Source organism: Pogona vitticeps, chromosome 6 (genome assembly GCF_051106095.1).
Source record: "Pogona vitticeps strain Pit_001003342236 chromosome 6, PviZW2.1, whole genome shotgun sequence".
Taxonomy (NCBI): Eukaryota; Metazoa; Chordata; class Lepidosauria; order Squamata; family Agamidae; genus Pogona; species Pogona vitticeps.
Window position 1 is genome coordinate 86,265,324 of NC_135788.1, and position 24,037 is coordinate 86,289,360.

Sequence of the window (24,037 nt, forward strand, 5' to 3'; positions counted from 1 at the left end):
GAGTGCAAAAATGGTCTGAAGCTCAAACAAAACAAAAAAGCCCAAGATCATGGCCACTGGTCCCATCACCTCCTGCCAAATAGAAGGGGAAGATATGGAGGCAGTGACAGATTTTACTTTCTTGGGCTCCATGATCGCTGCAGATGGTGACAGCAGCCACGAAATTAAAAGATGCCTGCTTCTTGGGAGGAAAGTGATGACAAATCTAGGCTTAAAAAGCAGAGACATCACCTTGCTAACAAAAGTCCGAATAGTCAAAGCTATGGTTTTTCCTGTCGTGATGTATGGAAGTGAGAGCTGGACCATAAAGAAAGCAGACCGCCGAAGAATTGATGCCTTTGAATTGTGGTGCTGGAGGAGGCTCTTGAGAGTCCCCTGGACTGCAAGAAGAACAAACCTATCCATTCTGAAGGAAATCAACCTTGAGTACTCACTGGAAGGACAGATCCTGAGGCTCCAATACTCTGGCCCTCTCATGAGAAGACTCCCTGGAAAAGACCCTGATGTTGGGATAATGTGAATGCAAGAGGAGAAGGGGACGACAAGAGGACGAGATGGTTGGACAGTGTCATTGAAGCTCCCAACATGAATTTGACTAAACTCCAGGAGGCAGTGGAAGACAGGAGGGCCACCTTATTTTCATCATTTCTTTTTTACTTTTTACTTTTTTTGTTTTCACCTATAATTATCTTAGATTCTCACGACAAGCTAATGTCTACATGATGTACTACTATTTTATAGTTGTTCAAGTTTAGCTGTTGTGTATTGGTCAACAAGCTCTCAGACTGAATTGAGGTAATGAGAAATATTATTTATTTCAAGACAATAGCATGAACAACAAGGGAGAAAAAAGGAGTGCCAACTGGTAAAAATATCAGCAAAGACTGAACTACGAAAATGTATAGTTATGTGAAGAAGTGGGAGTAACAAGCATACAGGTGAAGATTTAGTTGATGGAATTCAGTCATATCTTCCTTCAGGAGAAGGGTTGTGTATATTTTCCCCCACCCCCTTTGGGTTGTTATTGTTGAGTTCAGAATACAGTACATGTACAGAGTACCAGACAGCAGTCATAACCAGACTGCATATCCAGATTGTAGAGTGGGAATAGTTATTAAGAATGGGAGTAGTTCTTAAGCATGGACTGAAGCAAAAAACATACATGCATTTGATGGGTAAAGGTATTATCTGAGGACTGCCAGTTTAATGTTATGTAATTTGAATTATAAAGGGGAGAAATCTGAGGGTGATTTACATATTAACAAAAATCTCTTATGATTAAAAAAACACACAAATTGGACTAAGAAGGGATTGGGGAAGAGGCAGGCTCTCTATAAAAAAATTACAACTGAGCAGTTGTAATTTCAGGCTATTAATATATGCAAGTCATTAACTGCGTCTACCCAGCTGTTTACAGTTGCCAGTGTAGATAGTAGCTGAGTAAAAACCCTGAGATACACCTACAGAAACTGATAGCCACAAGATCTTCAAAATTCAACACAATTTTTCTGCTATTATATAGAAAAAACAACTGCCATAACTACATTTTCTGCATTGCAGATGAGCTGTCCCAACAGTACTTCTAGTGTTTAATTTGTCTCAAAGTCAAACTAGATGGGGTGAGGTGGGGTGCCTATTATGGCAGCAGACGCAGTGGCAGTGAGACCTTTTGGAAGAGTTCCAAGATCCTCTAGACTTCAGGTAGTTGTCTGCCCCTGAACAAACATATATGCCTAGTACATTTTAGAATACTTTCCACTGGTGAAGGACACTGCTCATCATAGCATGTGATTTCCTTTACTGCCATATCTTACACTGAGTGTACCTTGCACTGAATGTGCTTTGTTCTGTGATTGCTAATTTTAATGTAAACACAGGTACGGTTTGCAACTCTGACGTCTGGGGCACATAATTCTGAAGAAATCTCATTTATCATAGGAAAAATAGATTAATCAGTGTCACAATTTCACACCCCAAAGAAGAAATGCAACTGTCACGACTAGACTATTCTCAGGATCACGCTTCTCACTCACTCCACCATGTAAGCTGCCACAGAGTCAAACCAGCTTAGGAGCAGACAAAAGTGTTTGTGGGCTACATGCAGCTCTCAAGCCCCTCACTATAGATCTCAGCACCCCTACAACCCTTTCAGTTCCAAGAGAACAAACCAGCAACAGAGTGGAGATTCAGTTCTGTCCACTCTAGGGAGTAAGACACTCAGCCAAACTATGATTTGCATCACACTGCATAAGCTTTTTTTTTTTTGTCAATGATGCCAGGAGAGGGTCGAGAGAAGAGGTGATCATGGGAAGAAGGCTTTCAGATTCTGCTTTCAAATGGTAGACTGCTCCTGCAAAAATCCCTCCGCGCTGGGGGCAGCACGCTCTGGTTCCGAGGCAAGGGCTGCCTCGCGCAGCACAGCCATGTGCTCCTCTGCGGCAGACAGGGATTGGTCGATCCAGTCCATGCGGCTGGAAGAGTGGCAGGCATTCCGGGTGATCAGGACCAAATGGCTCACAGAGAGCAGCAAGGCGGTGGTCCTACAAAAGGAAGAGGGAGAGTGGTCAAAGTAAGGGTGAAGGCAAGACCCATGATTCCATCCCATGCATCTCATCCTCTCCTTGCATTCCGATGAGTTGATTTTATAAGGAGGCATTTGTACACACATCTGGCCAGCCTTTTGTTGATGTTTGCTGTCAAGCTCTGTTTTCACTTTTGTTCATGGGACTACCTACCTTGGTTTGCAGTAGTGGAAGGATTTGTACTGAGATAGAGTTAAAAAAGCAAAAAGCAAACAGTTGTTTTGTTTGCTATTCCAGGATGAAGCATCTCACCTTTGCACCATCAACATGTAACTGGCACATGGGTTCATTCCCCACTTTCCTACTGCAAGTTGTTCAGTGATCTAAACTGCACCCAACATTAAATAAACCTCTTCTGAATATTCTCTACCTGGAAAACCATGGAAAGGATGCTCCATACCTCAGAACAGACTTGATGGCACATTATGATGATGATGATGGGTGGCTGCAATATGGGCTGGAACCAGCATATGCAGGTGAGGAGGTTTAACCCTGCCCAAGCTGGCTTTTAAATTTACTCTCCTTCATTCCCCTCAAAGTGCATGGACTAAGAAACAATCATCCATTGTTGTCAATTGAGAGTTTGACTACTTAGCATAACAACAACAAAAAAGAGGCCGAGGATGGATTATTTAAAATTGTCTACCTCTACTGGGCCTGCCTGGAGTCATTAATGCTAAGATTAAAAGAACTTAAACTGCACGCTGTGTAGTTAAAGTAGTATGAATTTAGTCCTAATACTTACTGTGTACTTTATTTTTTAGGGGAAAGTCTTAGAACTTGTAAGAAAATATGGTATTATTCTACTTGTAGTTCTTCCTGAAGAGGATAACATGCTTTTCTTTTTCTGAAGGCAGAATTACTGTTTAATTTATTTTTTAAAAAAAAAACTTTTATTGTGTACATGGTCCAAAATGGCTTAAATTTGCAGCCACTGCTAGAATTTTACAGCTCCTCTTATTCTCGAGATAGTCCATATGTAACCTACTTACCTGGCATCTAAAAGTTTGGGGTCCAATGGCGGGTACATAGATCGGACCACATCATCCACTCTGGGAGGGGGGAAAAAGTAAGATTAAAAGATGAGTCTTCAGAAGCCTTTTTTAACAAGTTATCCAAGGTCAAATTAAGAAAGGAGTGTGTGTAAGAGAGCAAGAGTGAGAGAGCCTTAATACATAAATATTATAATGGGTACTAGGAAGTATGACTTAGGGTGCTTCCACACAATGTATTTCATACAGTTGCTACACTTTGTTCTTTCATATTCCAAAAGGCACCTGCATGACGCATACATTCTATTGCATTTTTAATGTCCCAATTGTTTTACATTATCTAGATTTTAGCCCAATTCCACATGTTTTCCCTTCCCGAAATCCTCCTCCACTGATGGAAGGGCCATTATCCATCTCCTCTTCAAATAATTCATCCCTTCAGTTGGGCAGTAGCCCCGACAATCCTCACCTGGGACTGATGCGCTTGGCAACCACAATGATGTCACTCAGGCTTGCTGGAGATTTCATTTGGGCCCCTGAACCCATTGTCATGGCAACCAGCTTCTCTGTGAGAGTGTGGCAAATCTGTCCAAAGAATGATACAACTCAACACTGTCTGTTGTGTGAACTCAGTAACTGTCCCACCTAATCTTTCTTACATACAGCAATCTGCATTTCCCTGGGATCACGCCATCACACACACATGCGCGCGCACACACACACACACACACACACACACACACACACACACACACACACACACACACACACACACACACACACACACACACACACACACACACACACACACACACACACACACACACACACACACACACACACACACACACACACACACACACCAGGGCTTAGCATGCTGGTCCCATGATGTCCCACCATCATCAAAAAGGGGTTTTACCTTGAGGATAGCAATGCAGTGGGAGACCAGGCCCCTGAGAGAAAAAGAGAAAAGGACAGCATTAAGTTATTTGTGTATATATGGCCAATAGCATGAGATCAGAGAACACTCACTGGACAGAAACAGAAACGTTTTGATGTAAAAATACATTGACAGAGGCTTGTCAATGTATAAACACAGCCTGGATCTTATTAGTGCCTGGAACAATCCCATGATACTCACCTCACTCTGCACAGAGGACCCCAGCTGGTCTCAAAGCTGGGACAGACTTTTCAACACCCTGTTTTAATATCATTTTCTTTGCCGTTGCACTGAAATTAGTAGCAGTGCAGGTAAACAAGCAAGGTGGGAAATATGGAGCTTTTATACAGCTCGTGATTAAACAATAGTAGTAAGACTTTAAGAAAGAAGAAGTAGATGAATGGCAGGAGGGAGCTGAATGCCAAGAGGTATCTTTTTAAAGAGAGCTAACTTCACATCTTACTCCTTATTTTTCTCCCAAGAGAATCTGTTTTGTTTTGTCTTTTTAGTTAGAATTACAGTTGGAGCCCATGGTATTTGTCATGAGGAGCAAGTGAATGTGGTGTAGTAACTTCCAGAGGTATAGTCATATTTGTCTGTTGCTGTAAAACTAGCACAGAGCCTTGTGACACCTTAAAGACTGACATTTTTTCATTGGCACAAGCTTTTGTGGCTTACAACTCACTTCCTCAGATACAACGGAAGAAGTTGTCAGTAGGTTCCGACTGACAAAAACTTTTTTGAAATAATGGCTGAAATCCTCTTGCTTAGCTATACTAGAGACATAGTGTTTGGAGGTGAATTGCCCCAGACTGAGAAACCTCCATAGCCATTATCTGTTGTATATGGAATTGTACTAAGGTGCCACAAGACTGTGTGGTATCATTGAGTGTTAGTCTGGGACTTGGGAGATAGGCTCACTGGGTGAGCTTGAGCCAGGCCTGACCTATCTTGTAGGAATCTTGGGAGGATAAAGTAGATAGGAGAAAAATAATGTGTGCTTTCGACTCCTTAGAGGAAAGATGGGATATCATGGCAACTAATAAATCAATAATGGCATGGAGTCCGGCTGACCAACTCATCTGAATTTGAGATGAACACAAGAAGCACCTTAAGGGAACTAAGACACATTTGAGGACTAGAGTATCATTTTGCTAGCATGTTTTAAGGTGGCTCTTTCAACATTCATATTGCTCAATATTGGGAGGGTTAACATATAGTTGTTCCACACTAACATGTCACCCAAAAGCCCAGCATTGTGGGCTTCACTATGCAACTTACGAAGCATCTTCAATCCAGTCTTCATTCTCCAGAATTGCTTCAATATGAGGGTTTGTGATCACCACATCATCCAACTCTAGCTCCGATGGTTCTGACTGAGTCTCCATGGTGCCCATAAGGTCGACAATAGGTCTGAGAGGAAAGTTGGAAGGAATTAATGTCTCTGAGAATCTGTACAGTGCCTTTTCACTCACCAGCTGTGCTCATATTCTGACCTGCATTCCACCAAGTTTCACTTGTAAATTGCCTAACTGCTATATATTAATAATTATCAATAAAAAAATCATTGAGGCTGTAGTACTGAAATTTCTTAAAAAATCAAACATTCACACTACTGTTCTCTCACTAATACCATTTTCTGCAGGTGTTCCTCATACCAAGCCTCAGCATAACACATGGATAACTTGCATAAATATTCAGTGGTCCCTTATTTCACAGTGACATATTTTAGACTGAGGCCACATAAACTTTAGATAGCCACATATCAGTGATCCTGCTTACCTTGTATCATAGTGGTTCAGGAAGTCCTTGGGCCGGCAGTAACGTTGTCTGCAAACCACCACCAGAGCCACAAAAGAAGCCAAGAAGATGGTTGCCAGCACCCCAATGGCCACAATCACAACAGTCTCCATGGATGCTTTCAGGCAAGGTGTTCTGAGTTCCCTTAGGAGTGCTTCCACTTGGAATGAAAAAGAGTAAAATTAGAGCATGAATTGAAGGTTTAGCAATGTCCCTGGGGCAAGCCAGACCTTCTCAAATGGTCTTACAAAGCATGGAATGAAGACAAAATATGTAAGGCAGAAGATATTGGAATATTATTTTTAAAAATACAACTAACAGAAAGACAGACAGACAGACAGACAGACAGACAGACACAGACACACACACATGTCCTTGTTTAGCTAAGTTGTTCAGATTCTATAGCATGGCCTCAGATTTTGTGGAGCGACAAAACTGACTAAACCTTTGCCCTGACTTTGATGTAACAAACAAGGCACTTGAATGGTCAATGCACTATAAAATACCTTTACAGAAGATCTGCTTCTGGGTGAAGCATAGACAGGCAACAGGTACATGAGAAGCTAAAGTTAAATTTAACCATGCAAGGAAGGCCTTGTATAACAGACTTGATTAGAATTCACAGGAAGCATGAATAAGAAACACTGTTCTTCAAAAAGACCAGTCTGAAGAATCACATTTTTAGAAAGCACATAGAGTTAACACTTTTATTAAGGGCTGTAAATTCCTGCCAACCTAGCAATTCGAAAGCATGTAAAAATGCGAATAGATAAATAGGTACCACCTCGGTGGGAAGGTAATGGGGTTCTGTGTCTAGTCATGCTGGCCACATGACTACGGAAACTGTCTTCGGACAAACACTGGCTCTGTGGCTTGGAAATAGGGATGCGCACCACATCCTAGAGTTGGACATGACTGGACTAAATGTCAAGGGGAACCTTTACCTTTTACCTAAACTCTGGAAACAGTCCAATGTAGTAACTTGTGGTTGTGTTACCGAGTTCCATTCTGTGACATTGTAAGTTGCCACTGAAAGATATAAAGACAGGCCAAGCCAGTTTTCACTCAGTAATAATGATTATTCTAGTGGTAGAGTACCAACTACGCACTTTGAAATAATAATAATAATAAAGACCTACCTCCAGATATAAAAATCTGAAAGACCTGGCCACTGAGAAGGAAAGGAATGGAGGAGAAAGGACAACAATTACCTATATTTTCTTGGATATGCTATATATCTTGGATATACCTGATGTCGTCAGGTCAAGGGACTGGAAATTTTATTGTTTTGGGGATCCCAGATTTGTGAATGGGTCACTCACTTGCCTGGTCAAAATGCAAACATGGTTCCACATGGGCTGCTATAGGCTGGGTGGATTTTGAAGTGCCATTCACAGATCCACACAATGACATCTCACAACTGCTAAGTTTCTGAGCTGAGCTACTAGAGGCAACCAGCCAATGCTGGCTCTACTTTGCTTAATTCATACAAAAGGAGCAGAACAAATCAGGGATCATAATATAAAACAGGGGTGGGCACAATGTGCTATTCCATGTGTTGTCAGACTGGCCCATTATGCAGGACACCAAGAGTTGCAGCCCAGCATCTGAGTTGCTGTGGATGGGTAGACAACAAAGCAACCTGGTTGGAAATCCTATTAATCACAGAATAATAATAATTAAAAAAACCTCACCTGCTTTTTTTTGGTAGGTTCGCAGCTACCGCCGCCAGTACCGGAACTTCCGCATAAACAAAGCAACTGAGCAAATCGTAGTGCCGCTGATGACCTTTACCCCTGTCATCCCAACCCAAAGCAAACAGCACAAGGAACACAACATGGGGAAATGTGTTTCCTTGGAGTTACTTCCCACATAGAGCCATAAGGCCTACCCAGTGAGGGTGTGTGTGTGCACGCATGAGCATTCCTAAGGGGCAGGTTGGTATTGTCTGAAGTTACAGTATCTTATTAGGTGGGTGGGATGATTCCATTGTCAGGTAGGATGCGTGCTTGACCTGTCTTGTTCAGATCCAATATAAAGATCACGTATTCTTGCACTTATAACCATCATCTTAGAACTGTGGAAGGAACCTTCCAGCCCATGTCAAGGAGGCAGAGTGAGGAATCAAACTCTCAGCCTCTGGCTCCGCAGCCAGATTCCTAAACCACTGAGCTATCCACCACTTCACAGAACATATACAAATTCGGAGTGATGAAAAAAATGTTGACTTCTGTGCACATGAAACTTACACAAATCAAACAAACAAGAGATTCACTTGTCTTCATTCTACTTATAATGAAAAAGGCAACAGGAGGATTTTTACTGATCAGACATCCTACCTACTTATACTTTGTTTGGCTTCAGTTCTAAATGAACAGCCAGAAATATTCTCCTCACTACCTGGTACGTACTCTGTTTCACAAGAAGTTTAACATTTGTGACTGAGGATTTGGTTGCTTCCTTTTCCCTCCTCCTCCATTTCTTTCCTTGGTTTTCAGAATGGCTCTTCTCATTCACATCTTGGCTGGTGATGACGCCAGTAACTAGAAGCCTAAACCACAACCCAGAAACCTTTTTCCTCACCAAATACCTTAAAGGAAAAAGATGGGAGAGAACCAGGCCTCTACAGTGGCTGCCTCCTCCTCCTCCTCCTCCTCCTCCTCCTCTTCGCTTAGGAATTTTACCTCGGCTCCTCATAGCAAACTGTGGCCTTCTCAAACCTGCCTGAGGAATGTCCAGTTCAAAATTTTAAGAGGATTAATCACCGAGTGCTGGCTGTTTCTCTCTCCCCAAAATGGGGAGGGGGCATGGGGGGGCTTTTAAGAAAATGTAGCGAAAACACACCACCCCATGCGTGAAGATCCCCTCCCCCCCCAGCAAACAAAGCACACTTTTCAGACTAGAGGCTATACTTTTGAGCGCTAAACGCTTTATTATCTTTGCATTTACCTGGGACTCCTGGGAGAGGGCCGGAGGTGTCTTTAATGACCCGGAGCTCCCCCAAGCCACTTTCTTTTGCCTAAGTGCAGACCGGACCTCCAGCCCTGCCCGCGTCCTCGGCCGCTCTGTGCTGCTTGCATTCCTGTGCAGGATAAAGTTGAACAGATGCCAGAGGCAAAGGGGAGAGATTAGGAAGTGGGCAGGCCAAACCAAGGGGGGTGGGGGGGGTACTCCTTCCCTCCAGGAGAAAGTGCCTGAAGGCGATGGCGGAACCAGCGGTGCCATTTCTACCTGGAACCAATCAACCTCGCAAGCCGATCCTTCCCATAGCAAGATTTTTTCCTCATGGTGAGGTTGGTTCGCCCTCTGAAAGATGCACTTCGTTCGATCTAGACTGCAGTCTGAATTTATTGCAAAAAATGGTTTTGTGAGATGCAGAAAGAAAGTTGAGGCAAAACAGAGATTGCCTGGCCCTACACGGACATTACACCAAGAACCGACCGGAGAGGGTGCGCGCCCAACGGTAGTGCCTGGCCTCTCTGCGGCTTTTATACCACCACAGCTCGTGATTCTCTTGAATGTAAGTGCATCCTGTTTTGTAAGTGCATCCTGTTTTGGCCTCTCTTGTGTGTGGTAGGGTTAGGCTCTCTTTTTAAAAATGTCTGGAAATTTGAAATGGTCCACAATGATTCAGCCAGCCTGCTAGTCTGGGACAATTATAGGCCACAGTTAACTTGGGTTTCTCATTAACCTTATTGGCTACCAGTATATTTCAGGTACAATCCAAAGTGCCAGTTAAAAGCTATAAAAGCCCTGTATAACCAGTGTGGCATGTAGCAAATAAGAGTGACAGACTAGGACTCTGGGTTCAAATCCCCACTCAGCCATGGAAGCTCACTGGGGGAGTGGAACTGGTAAAACCACTCCTTAAATATCTCATTTGCCTTGAAAGTCCATCCTATTAGGGTCACTGTAAGTTGGTTCTGACTTGATGGCACAGAACAAGCTATTTGAAAGATTATGATATCCTTTATAACCTGCCTGCATTTTAAAACTTTCGGGGGTAGACCCTTCTCTTGGGTCAATCACCGGAGGCACCCTTGGAGGGGACATTAAAGAGAACCTTCTTGATGCTTTTTCCCAAACAGTGGAACTCCTTAGAGAGATATGAGTTGGGTTCCCACTGTTGTCCTTTGTTTGTAGGGAAAGAGATCTTGTTTGAGCTGGGCTTTGGCAAGTAAGCCAATCTGCTACTGAAAGAATTTGCAGTTGCTTAGGTTTTGAATATGTATTTAAGTATCATTTTGACTTTTTAACATTACAGCTTAATTAAAATTCATTTTAATCATATTTTATTCTTGTTAGCTACTTTGAATGCTATTTCGATGAAAAAATGGGATCTTAATTTAATAAATAATAATAATAAATTCTAATTGTAATGTGCTGTGACATTTCCCATCCCAAATAAGCACACAATATTTTAATGCAAGGATTATTATTTATTTAAAAATAAACTTTCATGAATGGTCTTCCAGCAACAGATTTCCTTCACAGTCACCCACAGCTGGCTAAGCAGCTTTGTACGTCTGCCATTGTAACAAAACCAACATCCGTTTAATTTAGGAAGTGACAATAGGTGGCAGGAGTTGTTCTGTATTTCCTCAAAACTGAAACCAGAACAGATATGTTCTCATTTTAAATTATAAGATAAAAGCATTTGGGTCTGCATTTCCAGAAATACTTAAGACACATACTCACATACATACATGCACATGCGCGAGCGCACATACACTCTCCCCTTTGCAGGAAGAGGAAGTATTCCGGGATAGCATATTGATTTTCTTTCATGTACTACTGTATATTTCTCAGAGTGTGCATTGTTAATTACCATCAGTGTTTTAAGAAACCATTTAATCTCTCTAACCTCCCTATATGAATTTATAACAGTACTACTATCTTGGTAGCCCGGATCTCTATGAGAACAGTGGCAAATAACGTCATAGGACTAAAAAAAATAAAAAAAACACCAGGATCCATCTTTCTTCCAATGACCCATTCAGAGTGGCACTTAACTGTACTCTGTCAATAGTGATTTCTCATATCTTTAAATTATACCAGAAGGTTCTTACTGGGCAGCTGTAATGGACCAGTATGGATTGTTCAGTACAGCAGATAACACTGTTATATTGAGTGTGGGGAGGGGAAAAAGGAAAAGAGAAACTCTCCTAGGCTAGGTGGAGAAGGAGGATGGGTCTTTGGCTGAGATCACTTGAGGAAATCCTGTGCAATATCCTGACACTTGTATTAAGTAGGAACATTTCCTCCTGTATAGTGTCAGTGTGCATCCACTGTGTGCTTTGAAAAGCAGACGTAGAGCAGAGCTTAGAAATGTTTCCCCTTTAGACTAAAACACACTTGCCAGCATGCTCAATGGCCATCTTGGTTGGGGCATTTCGGGAGTTGTAGTCCAAAAAATGAATTTTTCCACATTCATATTTCAGAGGCAGTCATCCCACACATCTTAGCTTTGTGCATTTAACACCTCCAAGACTCACAGGCCCAAAGTCTGTGCCAGCAAGCAGAGATGCAGCACAAGCAATAGATCCCAAATGGAGTTTATGTACATACGGTATGGAAAATACTATTTTTGAAGTAGGGTGCAGGAATATGTGGCCCTTCACATTATTGAACTGTAATTCCTGTTGTCTCTCATCCCTGCCTATGTTGGCTAGAGCTGATGGGAACTGCAGTCCAACAAGATCTAGAGAGCCACATGTTCCCCATCACTACTCTAGGCCGTAAAAACCCCTAAATTCTGGATTTAACAAAGGACAACAGAGGGTAATAAGGGGAACCTTGAATACTTAAGAGATTATAAGCAAAGTTACTTTTTGGACTATGAGTCCCAGAATCACCCAGGCAGCAGGTTCATCATGCTGGATGGGGATTCTGGTAGTCATAGTCCTAAAATGACTTTGCTGAGCCCTTGATTTTTGAAGCTCTCTAATAGTAGTGGACCTGTCACTCTCAGCCCTGTGCAAAACTCCAGTATTAGCATTAGATCATTTTCCTATAGGTGTACTTCACCTCAGAACACAGGCCATGAAATTCAACTTTTTCCTAGAAGAATGCAAACTCAAATGTCTCTTGGCTTGCTGGGTGTCTCTTTCTATTCAGATACTAGATTTCTGAGGCAAGATGTGCCTTATTTTTGCACACGGCAAAGTTGTGTGGAAAGGAAAACATATACATAAGTGCACCAAACGTGCCCTGCATTGTCTGAATCCATGTGGGATCTCACTGAATGGCCAGTTTAGACCTTCTGGTTACTTACAGTTAGGAATAGGATAAGTGGAGAAGGAAATTGAATACATACTCCAGAGGGCTGTATGTTACCCGTTGTTTCCCACACACATTAGAATAAGCAGCTGGTGCATATGGGCTAAATTCTACAAATGATAACTCTCTGTAATTTCATTATTACCACTATAGTCACAATTTCTCATTGTTTGTGCTGTGTGTTGGCATAGGTGTTTTCTGATAGATGGCACAGAGTCAAAATATCTCATGTCCACTGAAAGGATGCCTGTCCCTGTCCCACCATCTTGACACATCTTCAGCTTTGACTGATTAATTCAAAAGAGGTGAAAGAGTCACAATACACTCACGACAGTACAGCTCCCAGAATTCCTTAGCAAGAAGCCATAACATTTGAAAATAATTACGGCATGGGCTTAATCCATAAAGCTTCCGTGTTCCCTAAACTTTGTCTGCACCAGGTTATATCATTTCTTCACAAAAGGATGCTCCAGATGGGAGCTGAAGATCACTAACCCAGAATGTCTTGCTTAACGATTAGCCCTTCTCTTGTCTAACAGAGTTTTCACAGCCTACATCCCCAGGAATTGAGAGGGGTAGCCATGACCGTTGTGAATCTATCACTGACAGCTTTATTGCTTGTCATTGTTCCCTCCCTTCTTCTCCTTCTCTAGCTTCACTGTCTCTAGCCTTGCCATTGCCCAGCAACACCACTTTTCCTGTAGTGACGGGACCTGCCCTTGAATCGAAGCCATTCCTCCATTCATCTTGGCTCTCTCATCCTCCACCAGGGAGGTCTAGCTCTCTGGGAATACGTAGCTGAAGCGGCTAAGAATTTGTTCTACAATTTGGTTCTGGAAGACCATGTGCATTGTCATATTTCCTTCTTCCGCTTCCGGTTTCAATAACGTTGGCCCGAACACAATTGCAATGCTTTGCGCTGACATGCGGTTCTCCTCCCGACACTCTATCACTCTGCAAAATGAAAGGAAAGATTCCTTGAAGTGAGAAACAAGAGAAATTCTGACATGCTACAGGTTCTGGTATATATCGAGAATAGTTATGGAAGACTTCAAGATCAAATCTGTGCCCGGTTGTCGGATTGTAGTGTTCTTCACTTTAATGAGGTTTATACTTGCAAGAAGGGTGGTGAACTAACTTTTGAGATAATAATTCCCAAAATGTGCCAGCCAACATGGTCAGTGGCTATGCTGGGTGGTGGGTTCTAGGAATTATATTTAAAAAAAGATTAACTTCTCTGAATTCTAGCTTACATATAAGCTTAAAAATACCTAAATATGCATACCTCTCCCACTACCACCTGTATTCCTGGAGTACAGCTGAACATTAATACTTTCAAACAGTGAAGTAATATGAGAGTCATCTGCAAAATGTTGGGAGACCAATGAGAAGGACAGACAAGAACAAGGATGAGGAAGGTGTAGTTCTCTACATGCTGATCAACTCTGACTCCCATCAATTGTAACCAGAATAGCCAATGGTTAGGGACGATGGGAACTGCAATCCAGTAATGTGGACAGAGAGTAAGAGTCAGGAAAGAAGCCTAGAGCCAGGAAAAGCTGTATGCTAGTGAAGTAATAGAGAGACCACACACAAGACAAAGTAACAGCAAGATAAAGGTTGATCATGGCTTGCCAGTGGGAAGCACAGAAAAGTGAAACAACTCTGCACATGCTCTGAGTCCTCCAGGGGCCACATTGAGTAGAAAATTAGCACTCCACAACAATCTCTGCTGGATCAGAAGTTTGTGAGGTCGTAATTGCTCACCTGCAAAGATGCTGGAAAAGGGCCCTCATGGTGTCATGATTTACAGGAGGTAGAGAATTCACGAGCTCCCGTAGACAGTAGATTCGCTTTGTGGGGTCCGAAATTTCTACAGTCCCAGAAAGAGGAAGATAGCTCATTCATTCAGTTATTTTACAGAGAAAAAAAGAATGTAAGAGTCACTGTTGCTGCTGTACTCTTTTCCCTTTTAAATGTACAATAGGATCTCTGTATCAGTGGGGTCTCATTCCACGATCTACTGTGGATGCTTGAAACTACAAATAGTAGTGAACCTGAGATACTACATGAAGGTGGTACAAAGGCCACAAGTGAGCCACCTTGTACAGTATGTTGTATACAGGGCTGCAGAAAACTGTGGAGAAGTGGAAAAGCGATCCCACAGATATCGGGGTCCTACTGTATAGGCAAATGTATGAGAAAATATATTGCATATTTACTGGACAAAGGGAACTGAGGCTCAAAGGATCACTGCACACTGGAGTATTACCACAAGACAGTGGTACATGTGTGTGAACATGAAACCTGTTTATCCCAGTTTCTCAAGCCTGCAGTTGGAAGGGAGATATATTTCAGACTCAAGTCTATAAATAACAACAACAACAACAACAACAACAACAACAACAACTACTACTACTACTACTACTACTACTACTACTACTACTACTACTACTACAGCAGCGTGCTATCAAGGTGATTTTGACTGATGGCAACCCTTTCCAGAGTTTTCTAGGTAAAAAGTACTCTGGTTTATCATTCCCTACTTCTGGGTTACCTTACAGCTTGCTCAAGACTACACAGGCTCTTTTCTTGAGACATACAGTGGGGAATCAAACTCCTAATGTGTAGCTGTAGATCCTCACTAAGCTCTCCAGCCAGTCCTCAAATTTATATTTTACAGCAAATATTGCTTTGCCCCCCTCCATTTAGAGTTACTCCTTTCTTGAAGGGAAACAGGAGGGGACACATTTCTGACATAAATATAAGTATGAAATAAATACAAGCATGTTACTGGAAGCATGTGATGGTATTACAAACTTTAGAAACTGGATTTTTAAATAACATTTTCAAACTCAAGTTTACAACATGTTGTTCCTTCCTATCCTGTCTGTATCTGTTAGTCGAAAGCATGAAGCATAGGTGGAGTGCACCGAGCTGTGCCACATGCCTTCCCATCTAGTTAGCCAGGAGAGATGGGTGAACAAGGCACATAGCAGCTATTTTTCACAGCAGCAAACATATATTTACTATAGTTCATGTAAGTGTTAGATGCACTACCTCCCAATAATTAAGTGGAACATGATTTAGGTATCTGGTTGCGCAGCTAAAGATTGGGGGGTTGATTTCTCACTCTGCCTCCTGCAAGTAGAACCAGCCTGTGTGGCCTTGGGCAAGTTGCAAAATCCCAAGGCGTCTCCAGAACAAGGGAATGACAAAGCACTTCTGAGTACTCACTACCTGGATAACCCTGAGAAGGATTGCCGTATGTCAGAATTGACTTGATGACACATGATGATGATGCCATCTGCAATCCCTCTCAAGCTTCCATGTCTCCTCTGAGAATAGTCTTCTTAGCGTTAGTTGGGGGCCCCTGATTTTCTCACTGCTGTATTGTTCCTGTTGAATTCTAGTTTGGGTTGGTCATGAATGGGAAATTAAGACCTCCTCCTTGTGAATATGAAATGTGTTATAGCCGGTTTGTTGATATGGATCAGCAGGGTAGTCTATATTTTCAGACTTGCTTTGCAGTTGTAGCTGTGGAGTGATAAATGATAAACAGTGCCACCTCCGATTTATAGAAAACGTGGGAAAGGAACTAACTATCAACATTAGGGGTAGAAACCATTGTGCCTTGGGGGCAAGTCTAATGCAGAAACAAGGATTGCTGTTGCTTTAGAGTTCTAACATTTTGTATTTGAAAAATTATTCTGAAGGTATCCACCAACTTCCAAAACTTGACAAATGCAAACTGTTAGAAAAAAAAGGACAAAGTGTAATTTATCTTTTTATAGACCTTCTCTAGCTCTCTTTTCTAAAGTTCTGAGTATACACACTGTCCCCACCACCACCACCACCACACATAAACTTTTTGGGCGTGTATAAGAGCTACTCCATTCAGTTTGAGGTCCAGCATTTTAATATGTGCCTTCTAGTCAGACTCAGAACATCTTTCCACCCCCCTAAAAACAGTGTTACTTACTAATGGCAGCAATGAATTTCTCGAAATGGCTGAAGGGGAAAAGTGGCTCTGGCAACTCTCGAAAAAAGAGCTTCAGCGCCCCTGTGATTACATGAACATCATCCCAACGGCCATCATCAAGGTCCAAGTGCTCATCTGTGAAAGAGATGACAGGATGCTGGGTGGGGAAAAAAACCCTCAAATGAAGAACAACCCAGCCCAACCATGGTAGAAATAGTCCCACCTGAGCAAAGACCTGAGTACAAGATAGGAATGGCTGCTCTCAAGGCAACAGATAAAAGAGAATTTGGCTCCAATTTAGTCATGTGCTGGACCACAACTCTCATAATCCCTTACTATTAGTCATGCTGCCCAGAACCCATGGGAGTGGAAGTCTGAACAATCAGAGGGCACCAGAAGCTGCCAAGCATTCAGCTGCAACCATGTAGGTTAACTTCAACTCTGCTTCTCAGGTAACCCGCCTAAAGAAGACCTTGACTTTACTGGTTAACAACGACAGGGTTAGGCACAATGCAGGGCATGGATCCAGCCGTGTGGAGATCTGCCTGCCGGTCAATGTAAACATGACGTAGAGAATTTGAATGTGCACAATGTGTTGCCCCTCTTTGTTTCTTTTTATAGCTCTTGGGGAAAGCCACAAACTGTTGAAGCCAAAACTTGTTGAGCAGGTTTAAAGTGAAATAAATCTATATTTGAATATGCCCTGACACTCATCTCTCTCTCCCATAATCAGATTGATTGCATAATCAGATCTATTGGATGTAATCAGTTCCTTTTCTTTTTTGGTGGAGGGGGGCATGCTGGGAAAGCATGCAATACGGGGACCCATCAGAGCATAAGCCACTATTGCTACTTGGAGGTGAGATACATATGACAGCCCTCAAGTTGGGCAGATGTTGAAAGCTTTATGGGGATCTCCCTACAGGGGAGCAGGCATTAGTGCTCGACATATCCTCAAAATGGACCTGCCTCAGTGCTCTCAATATCTCACCCGCAGGCTGTGACAGGAAACCAAGAACGTAATGTAAAACCATACAAATTGCTATAGTGTTATAAGCTGTCGTTTCCAACATATGGCAACCTCAGGGTTTTTGAAGTATGTGAAATATCCAAGGAATGGTTTGCCACCGCCAGCCACATAAGCTGCTCCCCACCGCAGCACAATAAGGTTGTTCATTGGCTGGCCTGAATGCAACACCTCCAGCAGCCCACACCGTTGTGTTGGCAGCTGGAACCAATGAAGGTGCCACCAACCTTCTTCCCTCCTCTCCTGTATTCTGCAGGACATGAAAACCACCCCCACCCCCCTGTAAATTAGGGCAACTGGACTTGGCTCTATGCATGAAGAATACGACTGGCTCTGGAACGGAAAAGCTCTGTCAAGCAAGGAGCCACAGACGCTAGCCATCCTGGGTGCAGGAAAGACAGTAGAGCAAGTTGTTTTAATTTAGATCTGCTGATTTTTTTTAAATGTAAGAATTTTAAATGTTCTCACTGATGGATGCTCCTGGACTTAGACAATGGGTTTAGCAAAACTTGATGCTTGAAACAGGGCCAGCTGGGGTGCCATGAATTCCACAGCCCAAGCTACAGAAGCATAAGATAATGGCTTTTCTAGATCAGATCAAAAGGTTTATCCTCTCCAGCAGCAGCCATCAAGAGGACCCTGGGAACTTCACAACTGGGCAGGACAGAAACAGCTGTTCCCATAGTTTTTCCATATCATCTGACACTCAGGTATAAATAATCTGAACAGAGCTTGTAAAAGATATATTTTGAGACTATAATTTCCAGTTTCCCAGAGAGCGATTTTTCCATGTTTTCCATCTGACTGAGGAAGAGGAACCATGACTGATCACAGCCAGTAGACTTGTATTTTCTGAATGTGTCTACTGTCTTTTAAAAAAAAATCTAAACTGATTGATATGCATTATGACATCCTGTGGCAGTGAACTCCATCTGCTGCACAACATAACAAAGGTAATTTGTAAACTCCAATATTTCCAGTACAGTTTATTTCTATGCTACTTTCCTCAAACATGGCAATTCATGTTTCATCCTGGTCTATCCTGCCATTATCCACATTAACAGTGATGGATCACCAGAGTCTTGAGTACAGAAGTCTTTCTCAGCTATCCATATTTTTCCTTGTTTTAAACAGGGCTGTACTAGAAGCTGAACCTGTAACCTTCTCCAAGCCATGGTGTATTGTACTCCTAAGCTATCTCCCCTGCCATGCCACAACTCTCAAGGCCCGTACCATGATCGACCTTGTAGCGTAGCTTCTGTATTGTCGCCAGATTCCCACTTATCCGGTAAAGTCCATCGATATCCAAGCCTGGAGGAGGAAGAAATGGTAGCAGTTTTATCCACAGATGTCCTATATATGCTAAACTCTTTCTCAGCCTGAGAAAATAATTTAAATTAAACATGTTTGCATATGCTTTTTTTCTACTTCGCATAATGTACTATGCTTCAATAGGAAGGTGTAAGAAGTCAAGCAGTTACTGAAGCATGCTGAGATCCTTCATGAGAAGTCCCCAGACCTACACGTTTTGCCACTGATCTTGACAGTCACAAAGATTCAAATACGTTTTTAAAAAATTCAGCTCTCAGAACTTCCTGCAAATTGCATAACTGGAATGAATGACACAGAATGATCAAAACTATGCAGATGTTGCTTGATTTATGTAATGCATGCAAGCTGTAACAGTCAGAACATGAGACACCTGGGAAAAGAATTACAAATTTGCAAGAGAATACAGTACTGCCTACCTCTCTTTTCAACAGCAGAGATGCACCGCTTAACAAACTGAGGCACGGTGCTCTTCTCACGGTCACACAGAACTTGTAGCGGACATCCAAATACCTGATCTGGATTTTTAAAAAGCAGACCAAATTACATTACAAAGATGATCACGCAATTTACAAAATGAATATCCTTCAATATTTGCCCCATTGCAACTACCTTGCCAGTTAGGGCAAGACACAGAACTCTGAGCCTCTTGTAGTAGCTTGGAAGCAGGCACAATCAAACAGATAACACCTCCGAGAAATTAACCAAGCAGCTTGGAGAGATACTCCCAAGGTGATTCTGTCAAAACGCTTGGACTCCGTCTCCAGTATACCTTTGATGTAGCCTCGCTCCCGCAGGGACTGAAGAGTTGGCCGCTTCTGTAGGAATTTCCTGAGCTTGTTGCGGACTTTATTGGAATCATAGTCTGAGTTGAGGGAACTGGAGGAATGCCAGGAGGCTGCAGGGGAAATTTTTTCATTTTTTAGTACAGAGGAGGAGGTGAACACTGCTGTTAGGTTCTGCTGAATTTAACTACATGTTTCAAAGACAGCTGGGAAAAGGTGGAAAAAGAAAAGATGCAAGCTTTTCCTTTTATGGCAATATTTAGGTCTTTTCAAATAATTCTATTAAATAAATATTAAGAGTTTGAGATTGGTGCAATAATCTCTATCAGCTGCAATGTTTCTTTGGCTCAGAAATAGGTCTCTGCTTTTTTTTACCCAGAAAATACAAAATTCATAGGTCTGCCGAAACAGCATAGGAGAGCCTGTCAATGCATTTATCTCATCATGTGTCACAATTCATTCATTTATTTATTTAGGATGAATGTAGGCTGCCTTTCTCCCAATGAAGGGGCCCAAGGTGGCTCACAATGTTAAAACAAGTAAAATTAAAAACACAAAAAATTACACACTAAAAAGCATCGAGAATTCTTTAATTTGGAAAATACATATGAGATATATTTTGCATGAGGTACATTTGTGGCAGGTATAAGCCAAATTTGAACATTTGGCTTAAATGTTTTCATTTCAGCTCTCATGCAAAAATCTTTACAAATACAGATATATTTTTTAAGATCAACTTCAAACTAATCAATTAAAGTAAGATGTACACTGACCAGGACTCTTCTTCTCATTCTCTTTCTCTTTGTTGCTTCCTAGATTCTCTTTGGATCTCAAATCTGCTGAATTTTCCTCACTGTCTTCTGGAGGGAAATCTGTAGGCTAAGAGAAATACAGTAATCTTTACACTACTGCACCAACAAAACATATAGAAACATTTCATTTTAATTTGACCTAATTTGGCTAAACCTAGTGAGTTTATTAAATGCTCACCCCAATTCCCAGATGAAGAACTCAGGGTTTTTTGTATCACTCTACTTCCTAGCCAAATAGAAATTTGTAATTTCAAAGGAAGCCAAACAGGAAGCTGTATGCATGATGCCTACGCTTCTTTGTTTGAACAACTGGGGTGTAATATCCAATGAACAGCTTCTTCAGCCATAACTCTGATGCAGCCAGCATCTTCTCTAACTCACATGTAAGATAAGCGTCTGGCAAAATTCACTTGCCATGAACTTTGGGACTCTTAGGTTATTTGCACTAATGACAACTGTGCAAGCCCAAGGAAAGGGACTTTCTGATCCGTGAAAGCTAACAGACTGTATTTTTTTTTACTGTTCTACAAAGCTATCACCTAATCCTGTATTTGTACAGTAATCGTTGTCATACCAGCCATAGTAGGGTTACCTTTGCCTATCTGAAATGACTGAGGGACTTTCCAGACCGATGGCTTCTAGCTTAATAGTCAAAAGCCACCGTGCTGGTATTCTGTCCTCCTCTTTGCAGGAGATTATTTGTATGTGCAGTGATAAGACAAAAGGAGTTAAAAACACAGGAAGGCAAAACAATGTAACCTGGACCACTTTCCCAGTCAACTTCCATAAATGAAGTAGGATGACTGTGCAATAGAAACCTTGGCTGGAAGTTCAGTGGGTGGTGGTCTTCAAGGAAACCAATTCTTTGTCAGTTTTCTTGGTAGCAAACTAAAGCTGGGAAAAAAACAAATTTTTTTAGACTACAACTCCTAGAATGCCCCAGCCAGCCTACTCCACTGACCATACCAACTGTGGGATTCTGGGAGTTGTAGTCCCCCCAAAATCAATTTTTAAAGATCTGAGAGAACAAAATTCTTTATTGAATGGTTTGCTTCACTGCGCTTGTGTGAAGACTAAAACAAGGGGAAGATTGCAAAGGTGTTTGCATACATATATACTAATCATAATAATTCTGCAAAATTCAAAGATAAGATCTGTAATGTCTATAAGATGCTGATCAAGGCTGTGGATTTTTTTAAAAATTCTGTTTGGCAGAATTCATATTCAAGGTTGACCCATCACATTTTGTCACCTTGAAACCCCAAAGGACAGAACAAAATAAAACAAAACCCTCATACTTAAACCAACTGTACATTTATTTAGTGTGACTTCCCTGGAATGGATCTTCCCCCTACTATTTTGCTTTCCCATGGAAAATATTCTTTCTAATAATACGTTTCATAAGAAACTTGATGAATAGCTATAGTGTTAGTAGAACTGGCCAGTTTCAAAGTTATAATTCCTTCCTTCCAGATGACTATAACTAGGAATCACATACATCATGCACAGCTCTTTGGATGTGCTCAATGTCAGCATGTCTATCAGCCTTCTGGTATTCACTATTAGCTTGTACAACCTTTTCTACAAAGGCTATACTATAAATAATAAATATAAATATGTAACATACATACTTCCTTTTCCCCAGGAAGCCCTTGCTTCTTTCTTTATGTCCCATAGAAGCAGGTGCCAGGTTATCTCAGGTATCCTCTGGTGAAAGTGTGTCAGCATCTTACCGACATCCCTACCCTCTTACCAGTTTGCTAATGCTGTTCGCGATTGCCTTCTGCCACGTGCTGATGATGGTCTCTGAATCATGCTGGATCAGATATTCAGAGCCATCCTGTGTCTTCAGCTGGGACAAAGGAAATGTTTTATGAAACACCTGAAGAGAAGATCCTCTTCACCACTCACAAGGTCTAAATAATACCCACAAATTCAGTACAATTCAAAAGAACCTCCAATGATTATGTATGATGTTACAATACTCCAAAATTTCCAGAAGTCAAAGATGCAAGGCTTCAAATCAATATGTAGCCCAGCTATATAATCTTCAGTGTGTTCCCCTGCACTGTTCCTTAAACCAGATGCAGAAGAAGAAAACACTCTATGCCTATTTGAATGCACTCTCTTTTAATCATCCCTTTACATACAAAGTACAAGCTCTACCATGAACTTTAGTTCCTTCCCTTTTCTACAAGGCGGCATGAGATACATTTTCCAGTGCATCTTTGCAGAAAGAAAGAAAAAGCTGCATCTAGCAGATATACTCTGGCGAGGAGCTTGTGCTTGAGTGCTACTGTATGTCTTCTTCTCTGAATGCTGTAATCATCAGCTGCTATACAAATCCCCAAACATGTTGTTAAAGAAGGTGACTACTCTTTACCTCTAAGACATTCTTTTTGCTTGATTTGTCCTTGGCAGCCCACAAAAGTGTTGCTCCATGAAGATCCACAGTGTACTCTGGGCTACTCAACACGGAAGGATGTTTCTAAAGGTGAAATGAACAAGAAAAGACAGAGGCAATGCTAAGTGCAGATGACAGCTTGGAAATAATGCTCTATAAATAATTTATTTATGCTAAATCATTCAATTTCCCAGTGAGTGCATATCTACATTACACTGGCCAGAATCCTCCTGAACATTTAGGCTAGTAAAAGATTTAACAGTGTAAATTGCAGTGGTAAATTACTGTTAACTATCAAGTTGCCATCCATATTCCTAGTTGCACACCGGTCATGTAATTTGGCACTTGACGAGGTGTGCAAGTGACAACCCATTAATTAGCAGCAATTTCCCACAGTGCTATCCACAGTTATGCTGAAATAAATATCCAGCAGAACTCTAGCCATTAAGTATTACATTGTGATGAAAATGAAGCACCCTTTGGCCAGAAACCTAGGTGCAACTGCATAAACTACAATGTACATTGCCATTAGTTACACAACTGGCAAAGAATGAGGGATACAAGTAGCAAATTGTTACCTTGCAGACATTTCCTGCTGCAATTTATGCCACTGCACTTATACTACTGTAACTAATCAATAGGATTCTGTAATACTAAATGATTACTTGTGGTAGGGCACTCAGAATGATAATTTATTTATTTATTTATTTACAATATTTTTAGCCGCACCATTGTAACCAATGATTTCTAAAAAGTAATTTCCCAAGCTCTGGTTCATGTTGTGTGACTGCTCCCAGCTTCAATGCAGGAAGAATTCCCACCAATTTCTTCAACAAATTATATACAGAGAGACATTATTTTACATTTACCATTGGTTCTATACCTCTGGCTAGTTGATTTTGCATGCATTGGTGCCCATATCCATTACCAAACCTTGTTTTCAAACCTTAAGATGTTGCCTGCTTCCCAATTAAACATACCTCTGATGGAGATGAGATCAAAAATAACACATTAAAAACTAAAACAAAATTACTTACATTTTGAAATATAAAGATGTGTAGTATCTGGTCAGTCTTACTCATTGCTGATCTTCTTTATGTCAAGT

At 41.5% G+C, this 24,037-nt stretch overlaps 2 protein-coding genes across 8 annotated transcripts in view; both read right to left on the reverse strand.

The window, feature by feature from the left end:
- Positions 1-790: 790 nt before the first annotated feature.
- TMEM98 (transmembrane protein 98) lies at positions 791-9,408 on the reverse strand. Of its 4 annotated transcripts, none has more exons than XM_020814524.3 (8): positions 9,264-9,399; positions 7,259-7,343; positions 6,297-6,474; positions 5,796-5,927; positions 4,494-4,527; positions 4,044-4,159; positions 3,575-3,634; positions 791-2,540 (listed from the first exon to the last, which is right to left on the reverse strand). In XM_020814524.3, the coding sequence occupies exons 3-8, from the start codon at positions 6,425-6,427 to the stop codon at positions 2,333-2,335; spliced, it is 681 nt and encodes a 226-aa protein (XP_020670183.1). In that variant the 5' UTR covers positions 6,428-6,474; positions 7,259-7,343; positions 9,264-9,399; the 3' UTR covers positions 791-2,332. The 4 variants fall into 4 exon arrangements, with proteins under 4 accessions (XP_020670183.1, XP_078233901.1, XP_072860206.1 ...); XM_078377775.1 differs by lacking the exon at positions 9,264-9,399 and adding an exon at positions 7,454-7,480; XM_073004105.2 differs by lacking the exon at positions 7,259-7,343 and having other exon boundaries at positions 9,264-9,408.
- Positions 9,409-10,732: 1,324 nt separating this feature from the next.
- Positions 10,733-24,037, reverse strand: part of ARHGAP27 (Rho GTPase activating protein 27) — a 69,775-nt gene continuing 56,470 nt past the window's right edge. For all 4 annotated transcript variants that reach the window (XM_073004101.2, XM_073004102.2, XM_073004104.2 and 1 more), the window contains 9 exons: positions 22,912-23,016; positions 22,282-22,380; positions 20,490-20,595; positions 19,704-19,829; positions 19,351-19,449; positions 18,836-18,913; positions 16,576-16,710; positions 14,361-14,466; positions 10,733-13,547 (listed from right to left, as the gene is read on the reverse strand). In XM_073004101.2, the coding sequence (XP_072860202.2) occupies positions 13,370-13,547; positions 14,361-14,466; positions 16,576-16,710; positions 18,836-18,913; positions 19,351-19,449; positions 19,704-19,829; positions 20,490-20,595; positions 22,282-22,380; positions 22,912-23,016 (1,032 nt within the window). In that variant the 3' untranslated portion in view covers positions 10,733-13,369. The remainder of the gene's footprint in view (positions 13,548-14,360; positions 14,467-16,575; positions 16,711-18,835; positions 18,914-19,350; positions 19,450-19,703; positions 19,830-20,489; positions 20,596-22,281; positions 22,381-22,911; positions 23,017-24,037) is intronic.

Bases quoted from the DNA above. Each gene is read 5' to 3' on its own strand.
- TMEM98 (XM_073004105.2), bottom strand. From the start codon at position 6,427: ATGGAGACTGTTGTGATTGTGGCCATTGGGGTGCTGGCAACCATCTTC. The intron at 4,528-5,795 runs GTAAGTTGCATA...TTTTTCTCTCAG, and splicing joins GACTGGATTGAAGATGCTTC to GGGCCTGGTCTCCCACTGCA. The intron at 4,160-4,493 runs GTAAAACCCCTT...TTCTTTGGACAG, and splicing joins ACTGCATTGCTATCCTCAAG to ATTTGCCACACTCTCACAGA.